Raw genomic sequence first — 26,006 nt, 5'->3', positions numbered from 1 at the left:
AAAGATTCATATCTGTGGTTTTTGTATAGTGTTTAAAACTGGTGTGATTTCCTGTCCCTATCTCTCTCCCCTGCTTTGCTCTAGACTGTCTTTTTCCTCATTTCTGTTCTTCCTGTCCTGTGCATTTTTACTCCCTCTCAACAGTTTTTCCTGTTCTGTGGCCCTGACCTGGGAGCCCTGGTTGGCCAGTTTGGGAAGTTCCTAAGTGCTACCCTGCTCCAGCCCCTCGGGCTTTCTTCCTCAGTCCCATGCACCTACCTGCTCAGCTCAGCCCCAGAGGGTGGCGCACCCTCCCAGACTCATCTGCTACCTCCAGCCGGCTCATTGTGCTTCCCAGTGAAGACCTGTGGGCTGTTTTGGGGTCTCCTGTTCTCAGATCTATCAGATGCCATTCTGCTGCTTCCTTCTTCCTTTGCTCAGGCCCCGATGCCGTGCAGAGTGTGTAGCTATTGCTGGGTTTGCCCCACTTGCTGCCACTTTAGGGCTCATGGGTCTATCATATCATCTGTTTTTGCTGTACGTGCTGTCCATGGCTTTGGTTTTGCTCTCTAGTTGCTGTCTATTCCCAGTAGGGATTCAGAGAGATGAAGAACTGCTTTCCCTGCCACCACCATCTGCTAAGACTCTATTTAGTGATTTTAAGAGTTAGTTCAAAAGTGTCTGACTCATTCCCAAAAAACTGTATGAAAGAAGCTGGTATATAAGCAAGAGTACAAGGATATAGAAACCTTAATCACTGTGATTAACTTATTTGCAAGCCAAGCTTTCTCCTGCAGTTGTTAGCAGTCTCATTTAAAAGTCCATGATTATATATATTTTGATACCCTTGAAACAAAGTGCTGGAGTAGCCTTTGGTTTGTGTGCTACGACTACATATTAGGTTTGAGGAATTATTGCATAAACTATTTTTTTTAATCGGCTGAGTGTTTGTTTTTTACTGTCCAAAAGTATCAGTAGTGTGGAACTAATGCTATTTTACATAAGGCATAAAATGTATGATCAAAAGTGAAAAGTCCAAGTAAATTTTCTTCCAGAAGACTCCTTTGAAGGTTTTAAACTGCTGCCATACATACTCACTGTTGCCTTGAAATCTAAGGAGGATATTGTCTTAGTTGCTCTTAAGTCGTCTTATTTAACATCTTATTTTCGCGTGACTGGCCATTCTGCTTGAGCGAGGTTCAGGTCTGAAACGGCGCAAGTGCGGAAGGTCGTAATCGAGGTTCATTGCCAGAGCTGTTTGAGAGAGCTTTTGCAGACCTTAGTTCTAGCCTTCTCTTTTATGACCAAGTTTAAAAATAAATTATAGGTGCCTAGAAGCAAAGCAATAAAAAATGTAGCCATTTTCTAAATTTCTTTCAGATAAAAGCTGTAAGTTAATTTTTTCATTCCTAAAAAGCTTCTAATCTTGACATTCTCTGGGCATATGTACAAAAAATACGGAAGACAAACAGTAAAACGGAACAAAGCCAACCAAACAAAACTCCCTGGCCGTAAACCCCCGGCTCCCACTTCATCACCGTGATCAAGTGTGTGTTTAAAGAAGTAGGTGAGCTTAGCACTGCTCTTCACATTAGTAAACAATTTTTTAAATCAACTGGAACAACAAATTTATAGAAATGACCCTCCATCATGACTGTTCTGTTAGCCAAAATTCAGTTCAGGTTTAAGTCTAAAAATTGTTACCTAATTTTAGACATTCTAATACTGATAAGAGAGAAAAGTCCTTTCTAAGTTAACCTAGACCAACATGTTCGAACTCTTTCTCTTTTTAATTTTTTTAAAAAATATATGTTAAAAGACAAAGTGAATGTTCTTCTTGAAGATTAAAAACAAAACAAGCATGACTTTTTTAGTGTATTGCTGTTAATTTTTAAAGTACACATGGAACCCTATTTCTTCCTAATGAACCATCACTTAACAAGCATCAATTACCTCCTAGATGGTGTTCAGGAAGTGGCTTACATTCACTCAAACCAGAATGTGATTGGATCAAGCAAAGCTGAAAACCGTTTGAGCCGGTGGGCAGCACGTGATGTGTTTGAATTGAAGCAGTTTTCCCAGCTTCCTGCTAACATAGCTGTTTGCACTTCTAAGGTAAGAAGAATACAGGGCAATATCATCTTTAGTTTTATCTCATTTACACAGAAGTTACTTACTATGATTTTCTTTAAGGACCCCTTTAAAAGTTTCTGCTAAGATTATAAGTGGCATACAAGTAAGTGTAAAAAAACATTATTTGGGGCACTGTAGTCACTGAAGATGTTTTATAGTAAAAGAAAAATCAATATCTAAATGTCTAATAATATTGAGTTGCTTAATAGTTTTTCTCAATAAAAGTTTGCCAAACATAAAGAATCTAAAGGAATCATGCAATTAAATTAAAACCAAAATGACATGTCCTTTAAATTTTTCATCTAAAATGAAGACATGCAAAAACTAGCTTAATATAGAATTAATGTTTTTAGCAAAAAATATTTTATAATGTTAAAAGTAATAAAGCCCTGGCCAGATAGGTTAGTGGAGTGTTGTCCCGAAGCACAGAGATTGCCATTTGGATCTTCAGTCAGGGCACATAAGTAGCAGCTCGATGTTCCTGTCTCTCTGTCTCTCTCTCCCTTCCTCTCTCTGCAAAAAATAAAAAAAGTGATAAATACTTCCTATGGGCTCTTCTCATTTAAATTTCCTGTATATAGAAATAAGGCTTTATATAAATGTGATTTTTTTTTTACACACAGTCACTTTCATCAAAGGTTTTTTAAAAATATTTTCTTTTCTTTGTCTTATTATCCTTTATTAATTCCTAAGAACTAAGTGTCTGAGAAGTAGTTCTACCACTTTATGTATAGGAGTTAAAAATACATACTATTCTACATAAAACTGTACTTTGTTTCAAGTTAACATTACTTTTAAGAAAGAAGGGAAGAAGATGTCTGTCAAACTAGCTATATTTATTTGCACCTCATCTGGTTTGACAAAGGGTTTGGATTGTTTTAACAAAATCAGAATAGAAAATGAAATTCAGGACCAAGGGAAATATAAATTAAACTGGGAGTTCAAGAGTGGGAGAAAGTTAGAGTGCAAATATATAGGACATAATGTTCTTACCCAGACTTTTTTTTTTTAAGTAAAAATTTGTTTGAGTTGCCTGGTAGACAAAACAAAGGAAGTAAACAATTTATTTAGTGAGTTCCCAACTGGTGCATTTGGAAATGTGTGTGGGCAGTTTGGGTGGTCACAATGACTGAGTGCCCGACTGGCATTACTGTCTGGAGGCCAGGGATACTAAATGGCTGTTGTGGGCGCAGGGGGTGGGGAGAGGAGGACATCCCACTTGCCAAGAACTGTTTTGCCCAAAATGCCATAACACCCTGCTGAGAAACACTGGGCTAAATGGTTGTCCTGGAGCGGGGGAATATACCAGCTCTTCTGAAGAGGAGAAAAGTTTTTCCTAGCATTTCACATGAAGGAAATTTGTCACTTGGGTTTTAAATGAGCACCACTGAATAATCATTCTAGTGAGCAGAAAGTTGCCTTATAATGAATGTCCTTAGAGTAAATGTAGCAACGGACTTTGAAAGGCCGTGCTTTTAGTATTCTTTAATGTAATCCAAAGGCCCAGTGCCAAAATACAACTCATGAAAACATTCTTTCATGACCCAAGTATGCTGCTTTTTTATTCTCACTCGATCTAGAAGTGTACTGTCTCAACCAACACTATGGGCAGCATTTCTATAGTTCAACTACCTTTTAGGAGCTATCTGTAAAAGATAGGCAGAAATATGCTGGGTTTGCCAGAAATGTGCTTTATTAGAATGAAGAGCATATCAGTATATTTTAAAAAGACAGCCAATTCTATTAGCTTTTCTTTTTTAATGCCCTTTTCTAAACACATTTTAATTGGGAAAAAAAGTAAGATAGCCTGTTAAACCTCTGTAGTAGATGTTAATGAAATAATTTAGATATTAGTCACTAGTTTATTTAAATATTTTTCAGAGAAGAAATTTATAGGCATATGATTTCTCCCCAAACAGACCTGAGAAACCACCCCTTGACATGAAAGCAATAAAAAGTCCCTTTGGAACCTTCTCAAGGAAAGTTGTAAAAATGAAAATGCTGCAAATACACTTTGCCTTTAATTGGTGGGGGGGGGGGCAGATGGGGAGGGTGTTTCTGTATTTTTATATTGGCAATACCAATAGTTTTCAGCCTTCTTCTGCCACAACATTCTTCAAGTAGAAAGCACAGTCTCATCAGAAACCTTGGTTCTTCACAGTGATATTTCTAAAGAGGGATATTTCTTACCAGGAAACAAACAGGAGTATACGTCCGCTGGGGTTTCTCATAAGCCCTTTGAGGCTGTGTATCTCCCCCATCACATGTAGACCAACTTAGTAGACCTTTTTCAGGGAATGGGAAGAAATTTGTTGTTTCATGACTAAATTGTGATTGGTGTAAAATATTCACCAAGCAGGAGGTCCAACTCCTGCCACCAATGTTTGCAGGCCAGGTACTGTCTGTGGAAACATGTTCATTTCAGTGCCAACTTCTTTAAATCAATTCTTGATGCAGTGACATTCCAACAGAAAAAGACTCAATCTATCAGGTTTGACCTATACCATTTAATACATCAGGTTAATAATATAGCTGAACTTTAACATTTTGGAAGTTGTAACATATTAACTATATACAAAAATCGCTCAAAGACAGTATTATAAACTTACCATTAAAAAAAGATCTTAGTTGTTATATGAAAATCAGAGTTTTCAAAATAGATAGTGATCATACGTATTTGTGATGTTTTTAGTATTTCGCCAATGCCAAAGACTAAAGTTATTTTGTTTTTGACATAAAAATATAACCCCTGAGATATATCTCATGCTTTTCTCCTTTTAGTTTCATTGGAAGTAACTAAATAAAAGAAATATTAGTCTCATCTTCAATTTATTGAACTCTATAATCATCCAGAGGCAGAAGGAATTTTGATGGTTATAAGTAGCCCACAGCATGGACTTGACTCAGAATGTCAGAGTTTGAATTCTAGCTCTACCTCATACTCCTGTGTGACCATGAGAAAGTTACTTACCTTCTCTGTGCCTGGTGTTTAAAATACAAATAATTATACTTCTTGCCTCAGAAGGTATTTACAAAGCCTAAATCAAATAGTACCTGTAAAATGCTCTGAACAGTTGGCTGACACAAAGAAGCACTCAGTAAATAACCAAGTGTTGTTACTGCTACCACTTGAAGAGGCTGATGTTCCCTCTGGAATTGTTGATCCCCTGGGCAGTCACCAAGGAATAATCTATAAAGTCATACGCAACCAAACTTAACTACAAATAAAAGAATGGGTGGTACTAGGGAATCTGGGGCTTTGGACTCTCTTAAAACAAACAAACAAAATCAAGAATGTTCATGCTAGAATATTTTTCAAAATATTTTTTTTCCAAGTGAGAGGACAGGAGATAGAGAGACAGACTCCCACATGCACCCCAACTGTGATCCATCTGCTGATGCTCTGCCCATCTGGGGCCATCCTCCTAACTGAGCTATTTTTAGTGCCTGAGGCAGAGGCTCCAGGGAGCCATCCTTAGTGCCAGGGCCAATACATTTGAACCAGTCAAGCTATGGCTGTGGGAGGAGAAGAGAGAGAGAAGGGAAAAAAGGAGGGGTGGAGATGGTTGCCTCTTCTGTGTGCCCTGACTGAGAATCAAACCTGGGGCATCCACATGCCAGGCTGATGCTCTACCACTGAGCCAACTGGCCAGGGCCCCAAATTTTTATATGTGACTGTTAAGTTTTTGCTCATGAAAATAGAAAGCTACTCAGTACTTTATAATTTTTATTTATTTATGATAGTCTATATTAGAATTAAAGTTATTAGTAATTTTTTCTTTAAAGCTTATAGATTTATTTTTTCTCTAGATTCATCTGTTGACATAACTGCTTCTCATTTAAGATATCTCCATAGCTGCTGACAGACATTCACATGAGTGAGACATCACTGTGTCATCAGACTAGTCCTTTTGCATTATCTTTCTGCATAATATTCATGGTTCTCCTCATTATAATTCTTCTGGAAACTAAATACTACTTCAAAAATGTCAGGGAGATAGAATGATGGTAATGTTAGTTTTCTCTTTACTAAAACTTAGTAGAGATGGTTAAATTAAGGATTATGAAAAGACTTTTAAAAATATTTCACATAGATGATATATTGATATTTCACAAAATTTCTAAGAAAAAAATGTTTATAGTCTTTGATTTCATCATATTTGGTCAATATTACTTCAACACTTTTAATGAATAAATCATTGAAACATTGGTTAAAGATATGCATCTCACTCACTGAGAAGTTTTGCAACTTGTATGGTGGTGGACGGCAATAATGAACTTGCAGTTTTGAAAAAAACTAAAAACAGTTATGGCAAGAAAAGAGAATAAACTAAGGTGAAGGGAAATGAAGCAAGGTGAAGACAAAAGAGACTCAGCCACAGTGTTAGAAAAAATTGTAAACCTCTTCCTCTGAAGACTCCAAAAATCCCCGGACCTCCCAGTTCCAGTGCAGTGTCTTTCATCGGGGGCTCACATCAAGAATCTTGACTACTGAGAATTCTGAGTGCTTCATATCTGTCACCAAAGATATTTTTTAATCATTCAATTTTTCTTTTTAAGATTTTATTTATTGATTTTAGAGGAGAGAGAGAGAGATGAGGGATGGGTGGGAGGAGTGGGAAGCATCAATTCATAGTTGCTTCTCATATGTGCCGAGACCTGGCAAGCCCAGGGTTTTGAACTGGCGACCTCAGCATTCCAGATCAAATGCTTTATCCACTGATCCACCACAGGTCAGGCACCAAAGTTTTCTTCGAGACCTTTACTTATGTTTGAAAAGATTGTGTGTGTGTGTGTGTGTGTGTGTGTGTGTGTGTGTGTATGTGTGTGTGTGTGTGGTCGTGTGTGGTCTGTGCACATGTATGTACATGTGCATCTTTTAACTTCCTAGGAAAACAAATCCTATTTATCTGTATGACAGCAATACACAATTGGCACTGATCATAATCCGCAAGTATTTCACTTTCCAAGGAATACTATAATCAAGTCTAAGTTAAAGCCTTTAACTAAATCGCACAGGACTATGCTAAACGGGAAACTTATAAAAGAGAGGTAATATATATCACAGTTCTGGATCAAATTCTGTGGTCTTACAGAGTTTTTTGGCCCTTTTAATATAATTGTTGATAACCAAAAATGACAAAAGCTATGAACCTACTTTTCAAATTCAACAATATATCATATTAAGAAAAAGGCCTAATAATATACTTGTCTTTTCCATCTTTGGTTTCTTATAGTTCATACTTTTATAAATAATTTCTACAGCTGTCTTGAATGAAAATTTATCTTTTCTAAAATAAATTTCTAATTTTACCTTTGTTATATAGTTATTCACACAATATAAAATAAGAACTCATTTTGCCTTAAATTGTACTTCAATATTTTAGAACCATTTCTGAAGATAGATTATTTTAACCAATGAGATGTCTGATAAGGGAAAACCTGTGTGATTTAGGGGTAAGCTCAGATCAAAAAATATATTGCAAGTATTTGAAGGAACTGATGATAATACCTTTACTAGAGTTCATTTGTTCTTTTACCATATGTAAGTATGTCACAAAATTTAGCTATACCTGTTTGTGATGTGGTGCCTCATTTTTTCAATCAACTGCATGTTTTCAACTTAAGTTTACTTAAAGTTTTCTGAAAAGAAATGTACAAAGACAGCATTCAATTAAGGATTAATCACTATGGCAACTGAGATGTGGTGACTGAAAGGGGGAGGTTGTATTCTCCCCTTAGTTTCCTGCCAGCTGTCATAGTCAACCTCTGCTGCCTGAATCCAAGCCAAAATATAGACTGTGACCAACTCTAAGAAACTATATCTGTATTTTTATAAATTGGTACAAGTATCAGACTATAAAAGAAGACTTAATCCCCTGAATTGGATGACAGACACTTGGCACTCTCACCAGTATTTGACAGAGAAATAACGGGTCGCTTTGTAGTAAAACCTGGATTAATAGTAAACCCTTCTTTATGTTATTGCAGTGTGGTGTAAATGGGAAAACTAAGCACGCTGTCAGCCTGGGGGTGGTGGGCGGTGTGGGGGGAGCGCCTTTATATTACCAGTGCAGGTTTAAGCACTGTTCAGAATACTGTAAATACAAAATATTGTGTTAGTAAGAACTTCTCTTTCTTGTATTCGTGTTAAAGTGGCATTTTCTAGATGACTTACAGAAAGGATTTCTGTGAGCTATGGGGGCTTTGATTGCAGTGTGTTTATACAGCTTTCCTAGTCAGCAAGGAGGGATGGACTGTTTACAATGAGCAGACTTTGGGGAGATATAGCATTCCATTATCCTATTTTTCAGGATAGTGAATGGCATGATGGTTTAAAGTAATTGTTCATAAATGACCGGTTTATGAAGTAAGTCCAGTAAGTAAGGTTTATGGTTTCAGCATGTAATGGAATTAACTCTTGCTGGGTGGGATTTTTCATGGTCTTATCATTTTCCTTTCTGAAACTAGATGTTGATTTTATGGTGTTTGTATCAGGAAGTTAGCTTTTCAAGTAATTCTAGTAAAGATCAAGGTTTTTTAAGTTGTGTATATATACAGGGTGGAGTGAGAATAGATTTACAATTTATATGGAAAATAATACAATAATTAATAATAATACAAGAATAAACTCTATATTTTCATACTCACAACTGTGAACTCTTGCCCATTCTGTATGTATGAAATTATGTGACTAGTGTTGGCCTAAAGAAAGGCTTTTGTGTTTCTATCTATAGAACTAGAATCAATTCAGAAAGATAGTTTGTCATTTGTGAAGAATACCCTTTACCTTGTCAGAGGAAGGAGAATCTAGTGTTAACCATAAACATATATGCTTGTTCCCCTCCTAGCATGTGACTGTGAGAAGCGGTGGCATCCTTCCTCACAGTGATGTTACCAGGGTTACTGGAGTAATATGACTGATGTGTACATAACACATTTAACTTCTTGAAAGAAAAGCATAAGAAAAACTCATAATGTCAATTTCTATTATTGTAATTATCATTATTGATTATCAGCAGAGGTGATTAGTGAAACTCCCTCTGTTAATCTCTACAATGGCCTGTTATTATTTCTGTTGTTAATAGTATCCATAATAAGATATGCTAGAATACCATAAATATATCTAGCCCAGTCCTCTAATTTTATGGATGAGGACGACCTGCCTTGAATTATGGCTGATTTGTCATGAAGAATACAATAGAAAAAGAATTTAATTTTAGGAAATTATAAACTAATTTGGAAATGGACCGGAATGACAAAAATAATCTTTGCTTATTATAGGTTATAGTTTGATTCTAACTCTTCTAACTACTCATTGTTCCAATTGCATACAAGATAGAAATGGCTTCTTTGAACAAGTTCTCTGTTTAGAATAGCTGGGAGATTCTAAATAGTTAAAAGAAAATACTGGGGGTTTTTTTCAAATAATGCCTTCTAAGTAACAATAAAGAAGCTTAAAGATATAAGGCCTCATTGAACTCTAATCGACTCCATCTACTTAAAGATGACTTAAAGAATGTCAAGCATTTAGCCCTTTTCCAATTATATTTTATCCCACCATGAAAACCATTGTATCAATTGGGCATGGCCACTTAATGGAGACACCTATGGCCCTGTCATCTGAGAATTCTGCTCCACACATATGAATTCTGAATTTTTATGGGATTAATAAGCAAAGTTATAAGGCTAGGGAATCATAATATTTTAGAATTTGAAGGACTTTTGGAGACTACTTAATGCAAACAACTTATTTTACTGGTTTTTAAAAATAAGAGGGCAAATGGCTCCTGTTAGGCTGTACAGAGGCAGTTCATTTAAATTCCTATATTCTCAATCTCTGTCTTCTCTTAGGCATTTCCTGATTTCCTTTGGTTTCTATTTTGTTTGGAAGGTTTTACTTTTTTAAAAACTCCCTTTTACTTTTCCAATATGACAAGTCAGTCTAATTTTTCAAGAATTACCTTCACTTTAGCAATTAAAAAAAAAAATCTGGTGGACTGAGTGCATTCTTTTCTTTTAAAACTATGTTGTTAGGTAGTGAAAACTCTATCTGGACTCAGCAAGACTGTTGGCAATATCTACTCTGCCAAAGGTATTCAAGCAAAGGCATGAAGATTTTACCTTTTTCTCTTTCCTTACATGTTTTCTCTGTAGGAATAGCCTTACTTTTCTAATCCTCCAAATCTCCAGACCCCGTCTGCCTTTCGGACCCTGCTTCCAATGCAGCATCTCTTCCACAAAGCCTGCCTCCGTTCCTTCCTAAGCGGGAGTGAGCTCTCCTCACTCCTACACTCCTTCTGCTTCACCTGATGTACCTTATATGACCTGCTAGTCTACAGTACGGTTTCCACATTTTATTACAGTTATTTAAGTATACATTTTCTTTTCTAATAAAGTCTGGACTTTGAAAGAGCAAGATATACCTTGAATTCACTTTTGATAACCCCAGAGACCTAAAATAGTATCTTGTATATAATTGATACTTTTATAATACACTTATAAGTTTTCAGTTTGTTTTAGGGTAAAATGAACCCTATAACTAAGTTCTGAGAATTTTTAAGTGGTTTAAATTATCTTTTTGTTTTTGTAGTTTTTTTTAATGATTTTATTTATTAGTGATTTTTAGAGAGAGGAGAAAGAGAAGGGAGGTAGAGAGGAGCAAGGAACATCAACTCATAGTAGTTGCTTCCCATAGATGCCCTGACTGGGCAAGCCCAGGGTTTCAAACCAGTGACCTCAACATTCCAGCTTGTATGCTTTACCCACTATGCTACCACAGGTCAGGTTAAATTATTTTTTCCATGAATAACTTTCATAGTTTTCCTGGGAATCCTCTTTAGATAACTTGACATTATTCAAAACTACCACTGAATGTATTTAATCAGTCAGGGGAAACAGTCCCCTCTTATCTGAATGAGACGTGTTCTCACGTTTGCTTGGCATTCCTGTCTTCGATAAATTTACTCATTCTGCACCTCCAGCCATATCATCTGCTGTCTGATCCTCCATTCCAGGTGAACCCAATTCAAGTTCTCTTCCTCCATAAAGCCTCCATCTTTGGTGATCTCTCCATGTCCAGTTCCCTTCCCAGCAGTCACCATTGTAGACATGGGCGGCACTATGTTACTGTTACTTACCTCTTATGTATTTGCTCTCTCTCCGTTCGTGTTACAAGCTGCTGAAGGATCAGGACCATGCATACACTTCTATAAACACTACCACTTAGCAACAGGAAGCACAGGAGTTCAGAAAATGTTTATTATGGGTAATTCCTGCACAGAAGTACTATCCACAGCCATTTTCACAAGTAAGCTCCTCAACTCTTGGGTCTACCAGTTAATATTAAAGTGAGTAAAGACATTAGTCATTTTAGAGCAACATAAGTGCTATCATAGGAAGCCCAGTCAAGAAAGGAGAACATGGAGAATGGAGTTGGAATGATCTGTATAGATCATTAGAATAACCACCTAAAAGCAGCCTACAATAGGTCATAAATGACATTGTGAGCCTTCCTCATTGGGCACGGATAAATCTAGCAGTCACTGTGAAGCTTAATTTTCTGTTCTCCACAGTTCTGTGAAGTGTCTTATGTTTCCTTCCCATGGCACACAGACCTATTGCAGTTTGGTCCAGCCTGCTTCTCAGTCTCATTATTCAGGGTTCTTACATTGTGTGCCAGGCACTGTGCGGGACACCAGGGAGAGTCCCACCCAGTCTTCAACTCATGAACCAGTCTCAGGCATGCATGGGCTTCTTTTCTCCTCCCATACCTTTGCTTCTATGGTTCCCTTATTTAAAATTTTGTTTCACCTGTGTCTGCCTTGAACTCCTATCCCTTGTGTCATCTGTGACAGCTTTCCCTTAAGGCTTCTCCAGAGCAGTGTAAATGCCATCTTCATCTTCATTTTTATTTATATGTGTATGTGTATCTGTATAGCACTTATCACATTGTATTAAATGATAGTGTATATATGTATACAGGATGTCTTTAGCAATAGGGAATAGAATAACCACCTAAAAGCAGCCTACAATAGGTCATTAACTAAAATATCAGCAAGTCTGGAGGAAGGTATTTCCAGTGTTGGTGCTATATTCCAATAACATCATAGGGGTTCGGGCTCTTTCATTTTCTTCCCCCTCTGTTCTTAGTAAGATAACTTTTAGTCAGTCACAAAGTTCTTTGCCTTGGGCTGGAAGGTGACAATTTGTATCTTAAGAACTTATTTCCTGATGCAAATAGATCCAAAGCCAGGAAGGTGTAGTTCACTTCATATATTTATTTCTCTTTTTATTGGAAGGAAAATCTTTCTGGCAGAACATTATTGGCTTGACTAATCTCAATTTATCCCATAGAAACAGAGAGCAATCCACCTTCCCTGAGCACTTTTCTAAGAGAACCCCGGTTTTGTTCAGACAACAAACAGGAAGGCAGAATCTGTTGATAGGTCATCAACAATACCAGAGAGCATTTCCCTGATGAGACTGAAACTCTTCCACATTAGGAACTACATTTTATTCTATCTTTTATTCCCAGGACCTATTGATTTTAATTGAATTTTCAGTAAATACTGAATAAAGCCTCCCAAAGAGATTTGTTAAGTAAAAATGTGAAAAATTACTCTAATTTATTGGTATAAGCATGAATTCTTCTGTGGTGGATTGGCTTTTGGCAGGTAAATATATCTGAACTGTGGTTGGTCCTTGATCTAATATGGAGTTTGTAACATTTTTGCAAATTTCCTGATGGAGATAATACTCATTTTAACATAACCAGAGTCAGTTCTCACAACTTTTACTGCAAGATTGTTGGTAAATTGATGTTTTATTTTAAAAGTTTCAGTCATCTTTTAGTCAAGTGACTATCAGAATTAAATTTCAGTTCATTTGTAAGAGGTGTTGTTGGGCAAATGAGTTTGTAAAATCTGTATTTTCTGGTTTTGCTCACTTTTATTGTTAAAAATGGCACTGCCACCTGACCAGGCGGTGGCGCAGTGGATAGAGCATCAGACTGGGATGCTGAGGACCCAGGTTCAAGACCCCGAGGTCACCAGCTTGAGCGTGGGCTCATCTGGTTTGAGCAAAAGTTCACCAGCTTGGACCCAAGGTCACTGGCTCGAGCAAGGGGTTACTCGGTCTGCTGAAGGCCTGTGGTCAAGGCACATATGAGAAAGCAATCAATGAACAACTAAGGTGTCGCAATGCGCAACGAAAAACTAATGATTGATGCTTCTCATCTCTCCATTCCTGTCTGTCTGTCCCTGTCTATCCGTCTTTCTGACTCTCTCTGTCTCTGTTAAAAAAAAAAAAAAATTTTTTAAATGGTGCTGCCCACATGAATGGCCCAGAAGCAGTTATACAGTTGAACTGCAAACTGACCTAGCCACTTTTTGAGGAGCATCATTTGTACTTAAAAGAAAAACTGATTAGCTATGGTTATTTAAACTTGTGTATTTGGTAGATATGTTCTTTAAAATGAACTTAGTATGTCACTTCAGGAAAAACAACAGACAGTACTTGTTGCCAATGATAAACTTCATGCTTTCAAGTGAAAATTAAAATATTGAAAACTTGTATCTGCCACCATCACTGTGACACCTTCCCCATAAAGGTTCTTCTGATGCCAAAAAGAACTTAAAATTTTTTTTCCTCAGCACCACCCTTTTGTGAGCTTTTTATATAACAAGTGTTATCTAGTATAGGACAGTCTTTTTCAACCGCTGGTCCTGGTGATGGTCCGCCGGAAATTTCTTGTGATCCAGGAAAGTTAACCACCTGCTGTTGTGTGAAGATTATAGATCCAATGAGTGTAGACTTTATAATCTTCATTCAACAGCAGGGGGGTTAACTCTTTCGCGGACCAGCACAAAATTTCTGGCAGATTGGCAATGGTCTGCAGACTAGTGGTTGAAAACACTGGTATAAAACCTTCAAGTAGTCTTTAGAGAAATTTTTACAGTAATATAAATAAAACTCAATACAACGGTTGAAGTTGAGATCAGGGCTATAAGATGCTGAGGACCTATTCATTACTATGTACTGGAGACTCTTTAAAGACTGGTAGAATTGTGAATTTTAAATATGGGAGAGACAGATGGGAGTCCCAGATTCAAATTTCCTATCTTCCAGATCCTGATGGAGCTAAAAATGATATAAAAGCTCCCCAAAGTTTATACAATAAGTATCTGGGTAAGGCCTGGACCAGACCCCAGGGCCTGTTGTCCTGGATCTGGTCCTCAGCTACTCCAAAAGGCCCAATCCTGCTCTAGCCTTTGTCTGTAGGAATTGTAAAGGGCCTTTTCTCCCTGACCCCCTGCCTGTGGAGGACTGGTGGTGGTAGTGAGCACACCAGGTTGCTCATCTGCAGGCTTTGCTGAAGGGAACTGCCACTGCCTCTCTCCTTGGCCCTCTCCCACAGGTCACTGCTGTGGTCATGAAGACAGTGCCTTCCAGGCAACAGATCCCGAGGAGATGGGGCTTACATGTTCTGTTTATAGTGTGTGCTCTCCCAAGACTGTCACTTTGTTCTGTCTTTTAAATAGGTAAATCTCTTTGATGAGAGTACGGATAAAATGTTTGTTTTCAGACCTGAATTTAATTTTTAACCTATACAGAAACTTGACTTCAGCATATATCAGTATATTAGTGGTAGGTCCTCTAACCAACTGGCTTGTCTCTAGAGGGAGAATGAGGACAGTTCAGGGGTTGCCTTAGGTTTTAGTTGAGTATTGGAAAACATTTCCTACCTGTGGCCAGATATCTTGAATGATTAGCTTTCTTTCTTTCTTTCTTTCTTTCTTTCTTTCTTTCTTTCTTTCTTTCTTTCTTTCTTTCTTTCTTTTTTTTAATGATTACTTTGAGGAAGGGCTTTTCACACTTGTGTGAAGATCCTTAAAAGTTTTTGACATTTTAGACTCTCAGATGCCATTTGAATAAATTTATTTTCATGAGCTATATGTTTTTGTAGTACTTCTGATTCCCTTCTTTGCAAAGACAAGCAAGCTTACGACTTTTTAATGTGTTAGCAACAGTGTTGGCCCTTACCCAAAAAGAGATTGCTTTTTCAGTCTTTTGTTTGGACAGATACGTAAACAAAATTATTACTGCCTCTTAGGCTTTATGGCAAATTTGGGGCAACCAGGTCAACATGACAGCCTGTGGCCACATAGTATACCCATGGCAGTGACCACAGGGTAGTTCAGGAAGCTGTGCTATTCTCAGAAACAAGGTGTAGATTAAGGCACTTTCCTGTGATGGGAAGACCCTCTGGTGATCTTAGAATCCTAACCATAGTTATTCCTTCCAGTCAGGTTTCTCAATGTATCAGAGCCCTCTGGACCTTCCAGTGCCTTTGAAAATGACCTTCCCATCTCCAGTTTTCTCAGTAACTAAACAAGCCTAATCATATGGTTAAGGGGAAAGCAGTACATATGACTATTAAATATATACTACTTTGTTCTGGTGTGTGCTGTCTGTAATGTGTTTTTTAGAGAAACCAGTTCAGCAGATAGGTTCATTCCAAAATTGCTAATAAAATAGTGATTTGTGGTAGCCGGCTATGGACAGCTGACCCACCCTACTAAGCTGTTCTGCTTCACTGTGCACTGTTCCCTCCAGACTCCTCTTCCATAGAATATAGATGAGCAGAGAAGAAGGCAATATGATCTGTGCCAGCTATTGATGGGTCTCCAGAAATTAGAATTAGAAATATGGCCGAGATTATGATAATATTTATATTTCACCTGCGCAAATGGAAGCAGAGACTGTTCATGATTGCTTTTAAAACTCACTGTTCTGGACTGTAATATTTTTTACAGGGGAGGCAGGTGTGGGAAAAATCGATCCCTATCAACTTTTCTCACTTCCTTGCTATTCTTACATAGTGCCCTCTACAGTTTTTTAGTGATGTACCTCCAAAATAATTTTTTCTTCAAAGACTATGAATAGAAAGTGTTCTTTTCTTTAAATATTCTCTACACTGCCTGACCAGGCGGTGGCGCAGTGGATAGAGCGTCGAACTGGGATGCCGAAGACCCAGGTTTGAGACCCTGAGGTTGCCAGCTTGAGTGCAGGTTCATCTGGTTTGAGCAAAAGCTCACCAGCTTGAGCCCAAGGTCTCTGGCTCAAGCAAGGGGTTACTCAGTCTGCTTAAGGCCCACGGTCAAGGCACATATGAGAAAGCAATCAATGAACAACTGAGGTGTAAATATTCTCTACACTATTCCAGTGAAGTTTCCCAGTGTGTAAAGATAGATTTCATATGTGGCCAAGTAAATAGAAAAATGCTAGAGTAATCATATGGCTGTGAGGTAGGGGGAATGTTCCTTTTTATCTTTCCTCATTACACTGACATCAAAGATGGCTATCTGCAGACTTTTAAGAGTCAGTTTTATTTTTTCTCTCTTTCATGTTGAAAATTTATATATACTTTATTTTTTTTCAGTTGTGCCTTTCAAAAAATAACTATTAGTTCAATAAAAATAATGTAAGGCTTAAGCCTAATGCCTTGAAATACAGATAGTACACTGATGAATCAAAGGAAAAAAGAATGTATATTATCAAAGATCATCTGACATTTTTATACTATCGGTCCAAAGATAAGACACTTTCCTGGTAAAACCAATATAAACCTAAACCTTGACAGTAAGAAATAGGTTGTACACAGACACATAGATACAAAAAAACAGACTGATGGTTGCCGAGGCGGAGGGTGGGGTGATTAGGGAACTGGGTGAAAAAGGTGAGGGGGTTAAGAAGTGCAAATTGGTAATCACAACATAGTCACTGGGATGTAAAGTACAGCATAGGGAATATGGTCAGTAATATTGTAATAGCTATGTACAAGTGGGTGCCTGCAGTATTGGGGGACCACTTTGTAAACTATATGATTGTCTAACCACTACAGTATACACCTGAAACTAATACATTATTGACTGTAAACTGTAATTTAAAAATTGTGTATATTAAGAAAATAAATTATACGGAAGCGTGCATAGTTGGTTAGGCCTAGTATGGATACATTTTGGCTACTGTAGAAGGAATTTTTTCCTATAAAAGTGCCCTCTCATTTCTTATATTCATAATATATATCTTTTATAACTTAAAATAATGATAGCTTTTCTTTTGCAGAATATATGCATTACACATTTTTAAATAGTAATTTTATGATATATTTTCAAATACTTTTTATAGATACATCATAAAAATCAATAACAATTTTATAACTTTATCAAAATTTAATTAAAGCACATATTTATGAAGTCTTTGAAGTGAGCCATTTCCAAGTTAAACATTTAATTGCGGGTAGGTGAGGAGACTGTTTTGCCCAAAATATATTGGAACAATGACCATTTATAGTATGTTTTAATTTAATTAATTTTTATATTCTAAATTTAATAGCAAACAGTTTTGTAAAGATAACATATTGTGTATTTCCGTTTTTAAAATTTTATAAGTCAAATTAGGACTCACATAAGCAGCCATGGCCCACCCTTTATCCTTTTAGACCTGTCGGACTGTGGCCTGAAGACATGGGGTTTCCCCTTTTTCAGTTCTCAATGACTGCTTTGTATAGCATGTATATGTCCAAAGAAGAATATATATTACTCATAAACTGGAATTATTACTTCATTGTTCTCTGATAAATTCAGCTTCTTAAGTAAACCCCATTTCCATGCAGCCAGTTTCATCACCACACAAATTTTTAACTGTAGAAATGATTACTGCATTTTTTACACTTCCTGAGCTTTCTTTTAATAAAGAATCCATAAGTTGAATTTGATTTTTTATATAAATACTGTACTAGAAATACCTAATAATATCCAATAACTTATCAAAATAATCATGAACATGTCAATTACTAAAGTATAAATTATACTCTAACAGTGTCAAGCTTTCTAAAATACTTATTTGCAGAAATACTTAAGCTGTACAAACACTATACAAAGTTCTTGTGTTCATAATTTATTATTATTAAAACCATAAATCTTAAGATGAAGGAAACCTTCATCAGAATCATGGAATATAGAGGTACTTCCTCAAGGCAAATCTTAATGGATAATCTTGAAGAAACTTTTTAAGAAAAAGGAACAATTAAGAGATTTTGCAAAGACTGTGTTTTTGCTTTCTTCATATTATAATCACAAAATTCCCTGTTAAATACAGACATAATGTTCCAGTTGTTGGCCACTTTACTCTTTGGGGGGAAAAAGAGTAGATTTATTTTGCTTTGTTGAGCAAGCAACCTCATCTTCTATTCTAAATTCCTAATCCAGCTCATTTTACTGAAATTTTCATTACTTGAGCCTTCATTACTAATGCTATTGTATAGTGTTGCCTCAGTATCGTATACCTACACAGCTTTGGCCTTCATGTTAATGAATGGGTTTGAGGCCAGTTCACATAATCTGGAATCTTTTCATCTTGGCCACAGGCCTTGTACTTTGCTTTATAATAAATTGTAAGTGTCACTACAATTGCATCTGCACTATGGCACTATTCTTCTTGTATCTGTTGTAAAGGATTGTAAAACAATCTATTGTGAAGTATTTTATCCCTATTGTATTGAATACCATTATGAAGGATACTCTTACTATAAAATACTGAAAACCAGCTTTTATAACAAGAGCACCAAATGTTTATTAATTAACAAAATATTGTTTCACAGCCTTCTTTCAGTAAAGTGTTAAAGTACCCTACTAAAATGGAAATCTGAATCCAGATAGATTTATTTAAAATAAAAGATAGACTCTTGAGCCCATATGAGAGATGAATGCCTTTCCTTTTTTATGATTATATAAAATAATCAGATTTTTAAATGTATAATATGTGGAAAAAAAACAAAAAGTTCCACATATCTGATCCCTGTGGTTGGAAAGGCTGAATTTTCCTAAAGAGTTTATGAAAAATGTGTTTATACAAAATGTGATTTTTGTAATGTTTCCAGGGTCAGAAAGACCCATAGTAATCTTGTAAATAACTAAAAATTGCCATTTCCTGGCAGGATTTCTCCATGGCTTCAGAAATTACAGTATACGAGGAGGGAGTGTTCCTGGTTGGCATGGTTCATTGTCTTTCTGTTTACTCCCTTTAGTCTCATGCAAACATTCCCATCTCTCCTTACAGTAATGAATAATTCTTTCTTGGAGGTCATCTAAGATAATGAGACTTTTTATTAGGAACTTTTAACAATTATCTTGTTTTCTGGTGATGTAAAATAAGTGTATCAAATCTCTTTCAAACTTGTTTTTAGAGTTCAACATTTTTCTCTTTCTATTAATACTGTTTTAAGATTTAAGAAATTGTCTTTAAGAAAAGTACTTTCAACATTGTGTTTGTCCATCTGAGTCACAGTAGATTCTGAGACACAGTAATTTTGAAAGAAGTCAATTTATTTTCATTTGAAATGGCTAGTTACTAAAGAACAGTAGTGATATTATGTTTTTTCTAATTTCAGTTTCTTTCAGTAAAATGAATCTCAAATTAAAGAGATAAATGATTTATTTTTTAAAAGAAAAATCTAAATGTGTCATCGTTTTTTTAGAAATAAGCTTGTCAATTTTAAGTCTTTTATGGGTATTTTGTATCTTTTTATTTGTAAATATCTCTGTTCTCAACTGCAGAGTGTGGTGACAGGAACATATTAGGTGCTTAGTAAATATTTGTAAAAGTGAAAAGCAATTCCTTGCCCACATTCTTTGACATACACCACTTCAGTTTCATAGAACTCCTATAAAAGAAGAATAATAATGTCATCAGCAAGAATCTTTATCTAGTAAACTCTTATAGCCTTTGTATATCTGAAAATTTCTCAAGTGGTAGTTTAAATGGGTATAGAATTCTAGGTTTACAATGTTTTCTCTCTACATGTTGATAACATTATCTCATTTTCTTCCCTTGGTGATGGTGGTGTTAATGGGAAGTCTGCCTTTACTTTGTCATTTCTTTGTGGGATATCTTGTCTTTACTTTCTGGTATTTTTATTATTATTATTTTAAAGAGACACACAGAAAGAGAGGAAAGAGTGAGACATTCATTTGTTTTCCACTTAGTTACACACTCATTGGCACATATGCTTCCCATATGTGCCCTGACCCAGGATCAAACCATCAATCTCAGTGTTTCAGGACAATGCTCTAACTCAGTGGTCCCCAACCCCCTGGGCCGCAGACCGGTACCAGTCCATGGGCCATTTGGTACTGGTCCGCAGAGAAAGAATAAACAACTTACATTATTTCTGTTTTATTTATATTTAAGTCTGAACGATGTTTTATTTTTTTAAAATGACCAGATTCCCTTTGTTACATCCGTCTAAGACTCACTCTTGACGCTTGTCTCGGTCACGTGATACATTTACCCGTCCCACCCTAAAGGCCGGTTTGTGAAAATATTTTCTGACATTAAACCGGTCCGTGGCCCAAAAAAGGTTTGGGACCACTGCTCTAACTGACTGAGCTAACTGGCCAGGGCCTCTTTCTGATATTTTTAAAGATAATCCCATAATCTATTACAAAACAAGGCAGATTTATTTTTATTTTTTTCACTAGAGATTCTCCATTTTTAGTTTGAGGATTTATGCCTTCTTAAATTCTCTGCAATTATCTTTTTGGCATTATCTCTTCTATTTTTCTCTATTCTCTCTTTCCGGTATTTTACAAGTTTTGGTATGTCTTGTGTCTCTTAGGGTTTTTTTTCTTTCTGTCTTCCTTCTGTCTTTCTTGTTTAATCTCTGTACTGCATTCTGAGTAATTTTTTTCTATCAGTTTATCAACTGACATTGTAGGTAGGACTGTTTTTTGGCTTTTTTAACCTATATTTTGAGTTTGTTTCTATCCGTTTTTTATTTCATAACTATTATTTTCTTTTTCAAGTTTGTATTAGGTTCTTTCTCAAATCTGCCTATATGATATATAGTTCTGGTAGATGGATTTTATCCATTCCTTGTCTTTCTGAACATGCTCATTATTTAAAGTCTTTCATATTGCTTTATTTATAGTTCCTCATATGTGAATTTTCACATTTGTTGCATCTGTCCACTTTCATGATGGTGGATTTTATATTATCCTAATAATTTTTGCCTGAACTTCTCTTCCCTGTCCCCAATTAGTATCACAAGCATTCTCTAGATTATGGAAATCTTCCTGTGGTATGTTTTTTGCATTCACTCCTCATTGAGCTCTATGATTTTCACTGGTTCTAGGCTTGTTGTTTTTGGTTTGTTTGTTTGCTTGTTTATTTGTTTGTTTGTTTGTTTTATGAGAGGAAGGGAGAGAAAGAGAGACAGGAACATCGAGCTGCTCCTGTCTGTGCCCTGACCAGGGAATTGAACCGGCAACCTCTACTCTCCAGAACAACACTCCAATCAGCCGAGCCCAATAAGCCAGGGCTTGATTTTTTATTGTTTTTTAGAGGAAGAGATGCATTCATTTGTCACTCGTGCATTCTTTGGTTGTTCCCGCGTGTGCCTTAAACAGGGATCAAACCCACAACCTTGTTGTTTTGGGATAATACTCTTAACTGACTGAGCTAACCACCCAGGGCTAGCCTAGTTCTTTTTGTTAGTTCTTTGCTTAGATTTTTCCATACCATTCAGTTGCTGCAAAATCAGATTCCACAAATGGCAGAGGCTGGGCATTTCAGTTTTCATCAGTGATTCTTTCTATCTAGAGTAAGAAGTAGCCTGCTTCTATCCTGGTTTCCAGTTTGGGATTTTCTAGCTTTAAATTGCAAATTGGATATCCTTCTTAACTCCTGCAGTGTTTTCGTTTGTTAACTTTTATAGACTATTTTAGAGAGAGAGAAAGAGGGGGGAGAGAGAAACATTGATTTGTTGTTCCATTTATTTATGCATTCATTGGTTGATTCTTGTATGTGCCCTGACTGGGGTTCAAACCCACAACATTTCCATATCAGGATGATGCTCTAATTAACTGAGCTATCTTGCCAGGACTGTTTGTTTGTTTGTTTGTTTGTTTGTTTGTTTAATTCCAGGAGTTAAATCATTTTTTTCATCTCCCCTCCACACAAGAGGTTCTGCAGACTATAACTTAAGACCCTATCCCTGGGGGCCACTGAGCTTCAGCACTATGTTACTTCTTTGTTTTGGGCATGTAGAGAGTTTCCTTACTTTTAAAGCTCAAATATAAATTTTTTGTTGTCAAATTGTATCCAGTGTTTCTCTTTGGGGAATAGGATGGTAACTTTGCACATAGTCACTGTACCATCTTGTCAGGGAAATACCAACTAATCACCACTGTTTTCAATAATTTATGTTAAGTAAATAACTTATAGTCTGTAAAATAAATATGATTCTATCTATAGTTTCAATCAACTGTAGTTAGCATCTTTAAGTTACTAAATATTCTTCTTTTTTTTTTTTTTCTTTCATTTTTCTGAAGCTGGAAACAGGGAGAGACAGTCAGACAGACTCCCGCATGCGCCCGACCAGGATCCACCTGGCACGCCCACCAGGGGTGACGCTCTGCCCACCAGGGGGCGATGCTCTGCCCATCCTGGGCGTCGCCATGTTACTAAATATTCTTATTACCCAGTAGAGATGAAGAGTAAGACTTGTGGAAATGGTTTCTTATTTAATTATCACATAAAGATTATTATTTTTTAAGTTTCACTAGCATAAAATTAAATAACTCAAAGTCTGCTTAATAATTTTTTTAAAAAATCACTGAATTTAACAAGTTTAAATATCCCATTTTTGTCCCATTATTTGTATAATAATTAATTTTTATCCTTATTTAGTATAGCAGATGTCAGCATGTGTATCATTCTGCCCACATTCTTGCCAGAGGAAATCATATTATTGCCATTACTTTTATTATATCTTTAAGAAAGATGTATCTTTAGCATGTATCTTAAGCCAGAGATACAATGCAAACATCATAGTATTGTCATTACTTTCATATATTTCACAAAGATCTAAAAGATATTGTTTAAATATCTACATTAACATCAGTTGAAAAAGATGATATACTTGATTATAAAGAGTATTGGGAAGGGCCCTGGCTGGATAGGTCAGTCGGTTAGAGCATTGCCCCAGGACAACCCCATCAAGGCACATATGGGAAGAAATCAATCAATGCACAATTAAGTTGAACAAAAAAATGAATACTTAGCTCTCAATTCAATCAATTAAAATATCTTTTAAAAAATGTATTGGGAAAACATAACATAGTCTCCTCATTTGACCAAAATGACTTTTTTTTTGAGACTTAATTTTGTTTCCTTTTTTCAGACATATAAAACCAAAACGAAGACAGATACATCAACACATACAAAGAAAGGCCAACAACCAAGTGAAGGAGGTATTTCATTTCCCCTTTACATCTCACAGCCTGTTAGCCAGAGGAAGAAAAGAGTCCACCGTACAGACCAGGCCACCTTCATAATTGGAGAAACACCAAAGGGGATTCGCAGGTATGTCATCTGTAACAACACTGGACTTTAAGAATAAGTCTCGAAAGAAATACAGCTCCATAGTACAATAAACGGATTATTTTAATTTTAACCGTATCTGGCATCTGAGTGTTTCAGAAAAATCTGAATCTACACATTTTAAAAAATAAATTCCAAATAAATGTTCTAGATCTTTATAGAAAGTTAATCACTGAATGTATTTTTAAAAAGTCACTCTCTATAGGTAAATGAAATACGTGCATTATATTCATTCATTGATTAAATATTTTAAATACTTACTCAGTGCCTAATGTGCACCCAAGCATTGCACTGGGTGCAGAATATACAGTGTAAAAAAAGACAGGTTACAGTGCAGAGGCTGGGGATTGGCACTGACCCATAAGATTTCAAAAGTAAAATAACATAAAGAAATAATTGTATAATGGTGTTATAAGAAAGGAAGGCAACAGGCCTCCCTGATGGGAAAGGACGGGACCCAGAAAGTGCTACTACCTTTCTGCTGGGGAGTCAGAGAAGACCTCACTACACAGGTGACATCTAACTTGGGCCCGAGGGATAACTTGGCAAAAAACCAGAGTAAGAAAATCCCTAAGGATCAGGAGAGGGATGATGTGTTTGAGGACCTGAGAGAAGACTAGTGCACTGAGTTCACAATAAACCTAGCAGAGAGTGGCATGGGATGAAGGTAGAGATATAAATGGGGCTGCAGTATGTGAAGCCATGGAGATCGTGGGGAAAGTTTGGATTGTGTTCCCAATGCAGTGGGAAGCTGTTGAAGCATGATGTGATCTAACGTATGTTTCTAAAATGTTGTTCCAGCTTCTGTGTGGAAAGAGGGGAGAATGGACTGGGGATCCCCTAAGAAAGTAGGTGATGGTGGTTTGCTGTAGAGTGGTTGCTATGGAGACACAGCCACATGAAAGTGTTTGGTGTTAGACTAGCTGTTGGGAAAGAGAGAAGACAGAATTACACCCAACTTTCTGTCTTGAGCAACAGGTTGGATTTACTGAATGGGGGAAACCAGGAGAGAAACAAGTTTAGAGTTTTAAAAAAACTGAAAGTTATCTTTGCTCATATGAAACTTCTGTGAAAATGTAGAATAGGCAATGGATATGTTCCTCTGGGATCTGGGGACTAGAATCTAAATTTGGAAGACATCTGCATAGAGATTATAAATGGTGTTCAGGGCCATAGGACTGTGTAAATGGCCGAGAAACAGAGCACAGAGAAAGAGAAGAGAAGACTCAGGCTGAGCCTGGGGCAGCAATGTCATGCTGAGGCTGAGGCATAGTGTAAGATCCTTAAATACAAGAGAAGTGAGTTCAAATAGGAGGGATCTCTTAACTTTATCAAACATTGTGGGAACGTGCCCCTGGAGAGGGCAGCAGGGAACTCTGGCTGTTTCAACCGGGGGGGGGGGGGTCTGGGCAGACTAAGGTTGGGTGGGAGGAGGTGGGCAGCAGCGCGTGGGCAGACCTTGCAGCAGCTCTCTAAGTCTAGGTATGAAAAGTAGCCGTAGCTGGAGAGCATTGTGGGAGCAAGGGTGGGTTTTTAGGTTGGTAAGATAATAGAACCTGTTTATGTGTTGAGGGAACAGATCAATAGGGAAAAAAGATCATGGCAGAGTGGGTGAAGAGAGTACAGTGCTAGGGCAGCAGCGGTGGGATGCAATAGCTGGGGAAGCTCCAGCCCGGGAGAGGCTCGAAAGGGAAGACAGGAAGACGGGGACAGACACAGTGATATTTCCTCAGTTAACTGAGAAGTAAAGTCATCAGTTCAGAGGGACAGAGAGTTAGGGAGAGAGAAGTTGTGAAAGAAATCATTTATAAAGTAGGAAAGCCGGCTTTGTGGGACTAGACTTTCTGAGTAACATTATGTCCCTGTTTGAGAGCATTCGAATAAAACTCTGCAGTCATGCAGACTTATTCAGCGAGCTTCAGTTGTGTAGGTGCAGACACAGAATAGGGAGCTGGCTGCATTTGCCCAGGGTTACAATGGCAGGAGAGAGAAGCGAGAGAGTTGAGGGATGTTTGCAAGGAGCAATTATAAAATTGAACCCAAGCTGTACAGGGGGATAATGAGGAAGCAGAAAGCCAGTGACTTGGAGGACTTGGCTCCAGCATTGTGTCATGAGGGTCATTGAGCAGTTGAGCTGGAGCATGAGATGATTGAATTCAAGGATTTGGAGGCATTACCGTTAATGGTAATGCCTGGCAGTATATGATCCTGGGAACTGGGGCCTGACATGGAATTGAATCTTTGGAAGTGAGGTAAAGAAATTGGTGGGCCAAGAGTTGGGTGGGCCAGCCACATGGATAGTGATGATAATTATCAAGAATGATGGCAGGAGATGGACAGAAGCAACATTAACTCAAGATCTTGAGTTTTCAGTCACTAGCAGGAAGCAACTAAGGGCTCAGTTAACAAAATAGGGGAGAGAATGGGTTTGTCCGTATAGCATGAAC

General features: G+C 37.0%; 1 protein-coding gene across 4 annotated transcripts in view; it reads left to right on the top strand.

Annotated features, from left to right (window-relative positions):
- ERCC6L2 (ERCC excision repair 6 like 2) overlaps positions 1 to 26,006 on the top strand; it is a 130,823-nt gene that overhangs the window by 96,975 nt on the left and 7,842 nt on the right. For 3 of the 4 annotated variants that reach the window (XM_066368332.1, XM_066368331.1, XM_066368333.1), the window contains 2 exons: positions 1,940 to 2,094; positions 23,360 to 23,541. In XM_066368332.1, the coding sequence (XP_066224429.1) occupies positions 1,940 to 2,094; positions 23,360 to 23,541 (337 nt within the window). The remainder of the gene's footprint in view (positions 1 to 1,939; positions 2,095 to 23,359; positions 23,542 to 26,006) is intronic. The other variant, XM_066368334.1, reaches the window with a different exon arrangement.

Source organism: Saccopteryx leptura, chromosome 2, assembly GCF_036850995.1.
Source record: "Saccopteryx leptura isolate mSacLep1 chromosome 2, mSacLep1_pri_phased_curated, whole genome shotgun sequence".
NCBI lineage: Eukaryota > Metazoa > Chordata > Mammalia > Chiroptera > Emballonuridae > Saccopteryx > Saccopteryx leptura.
Note: the sequence above shows the minus strand (reverse complement) of the source record. Positions and strands in the feature narration are given on the sequence as shown.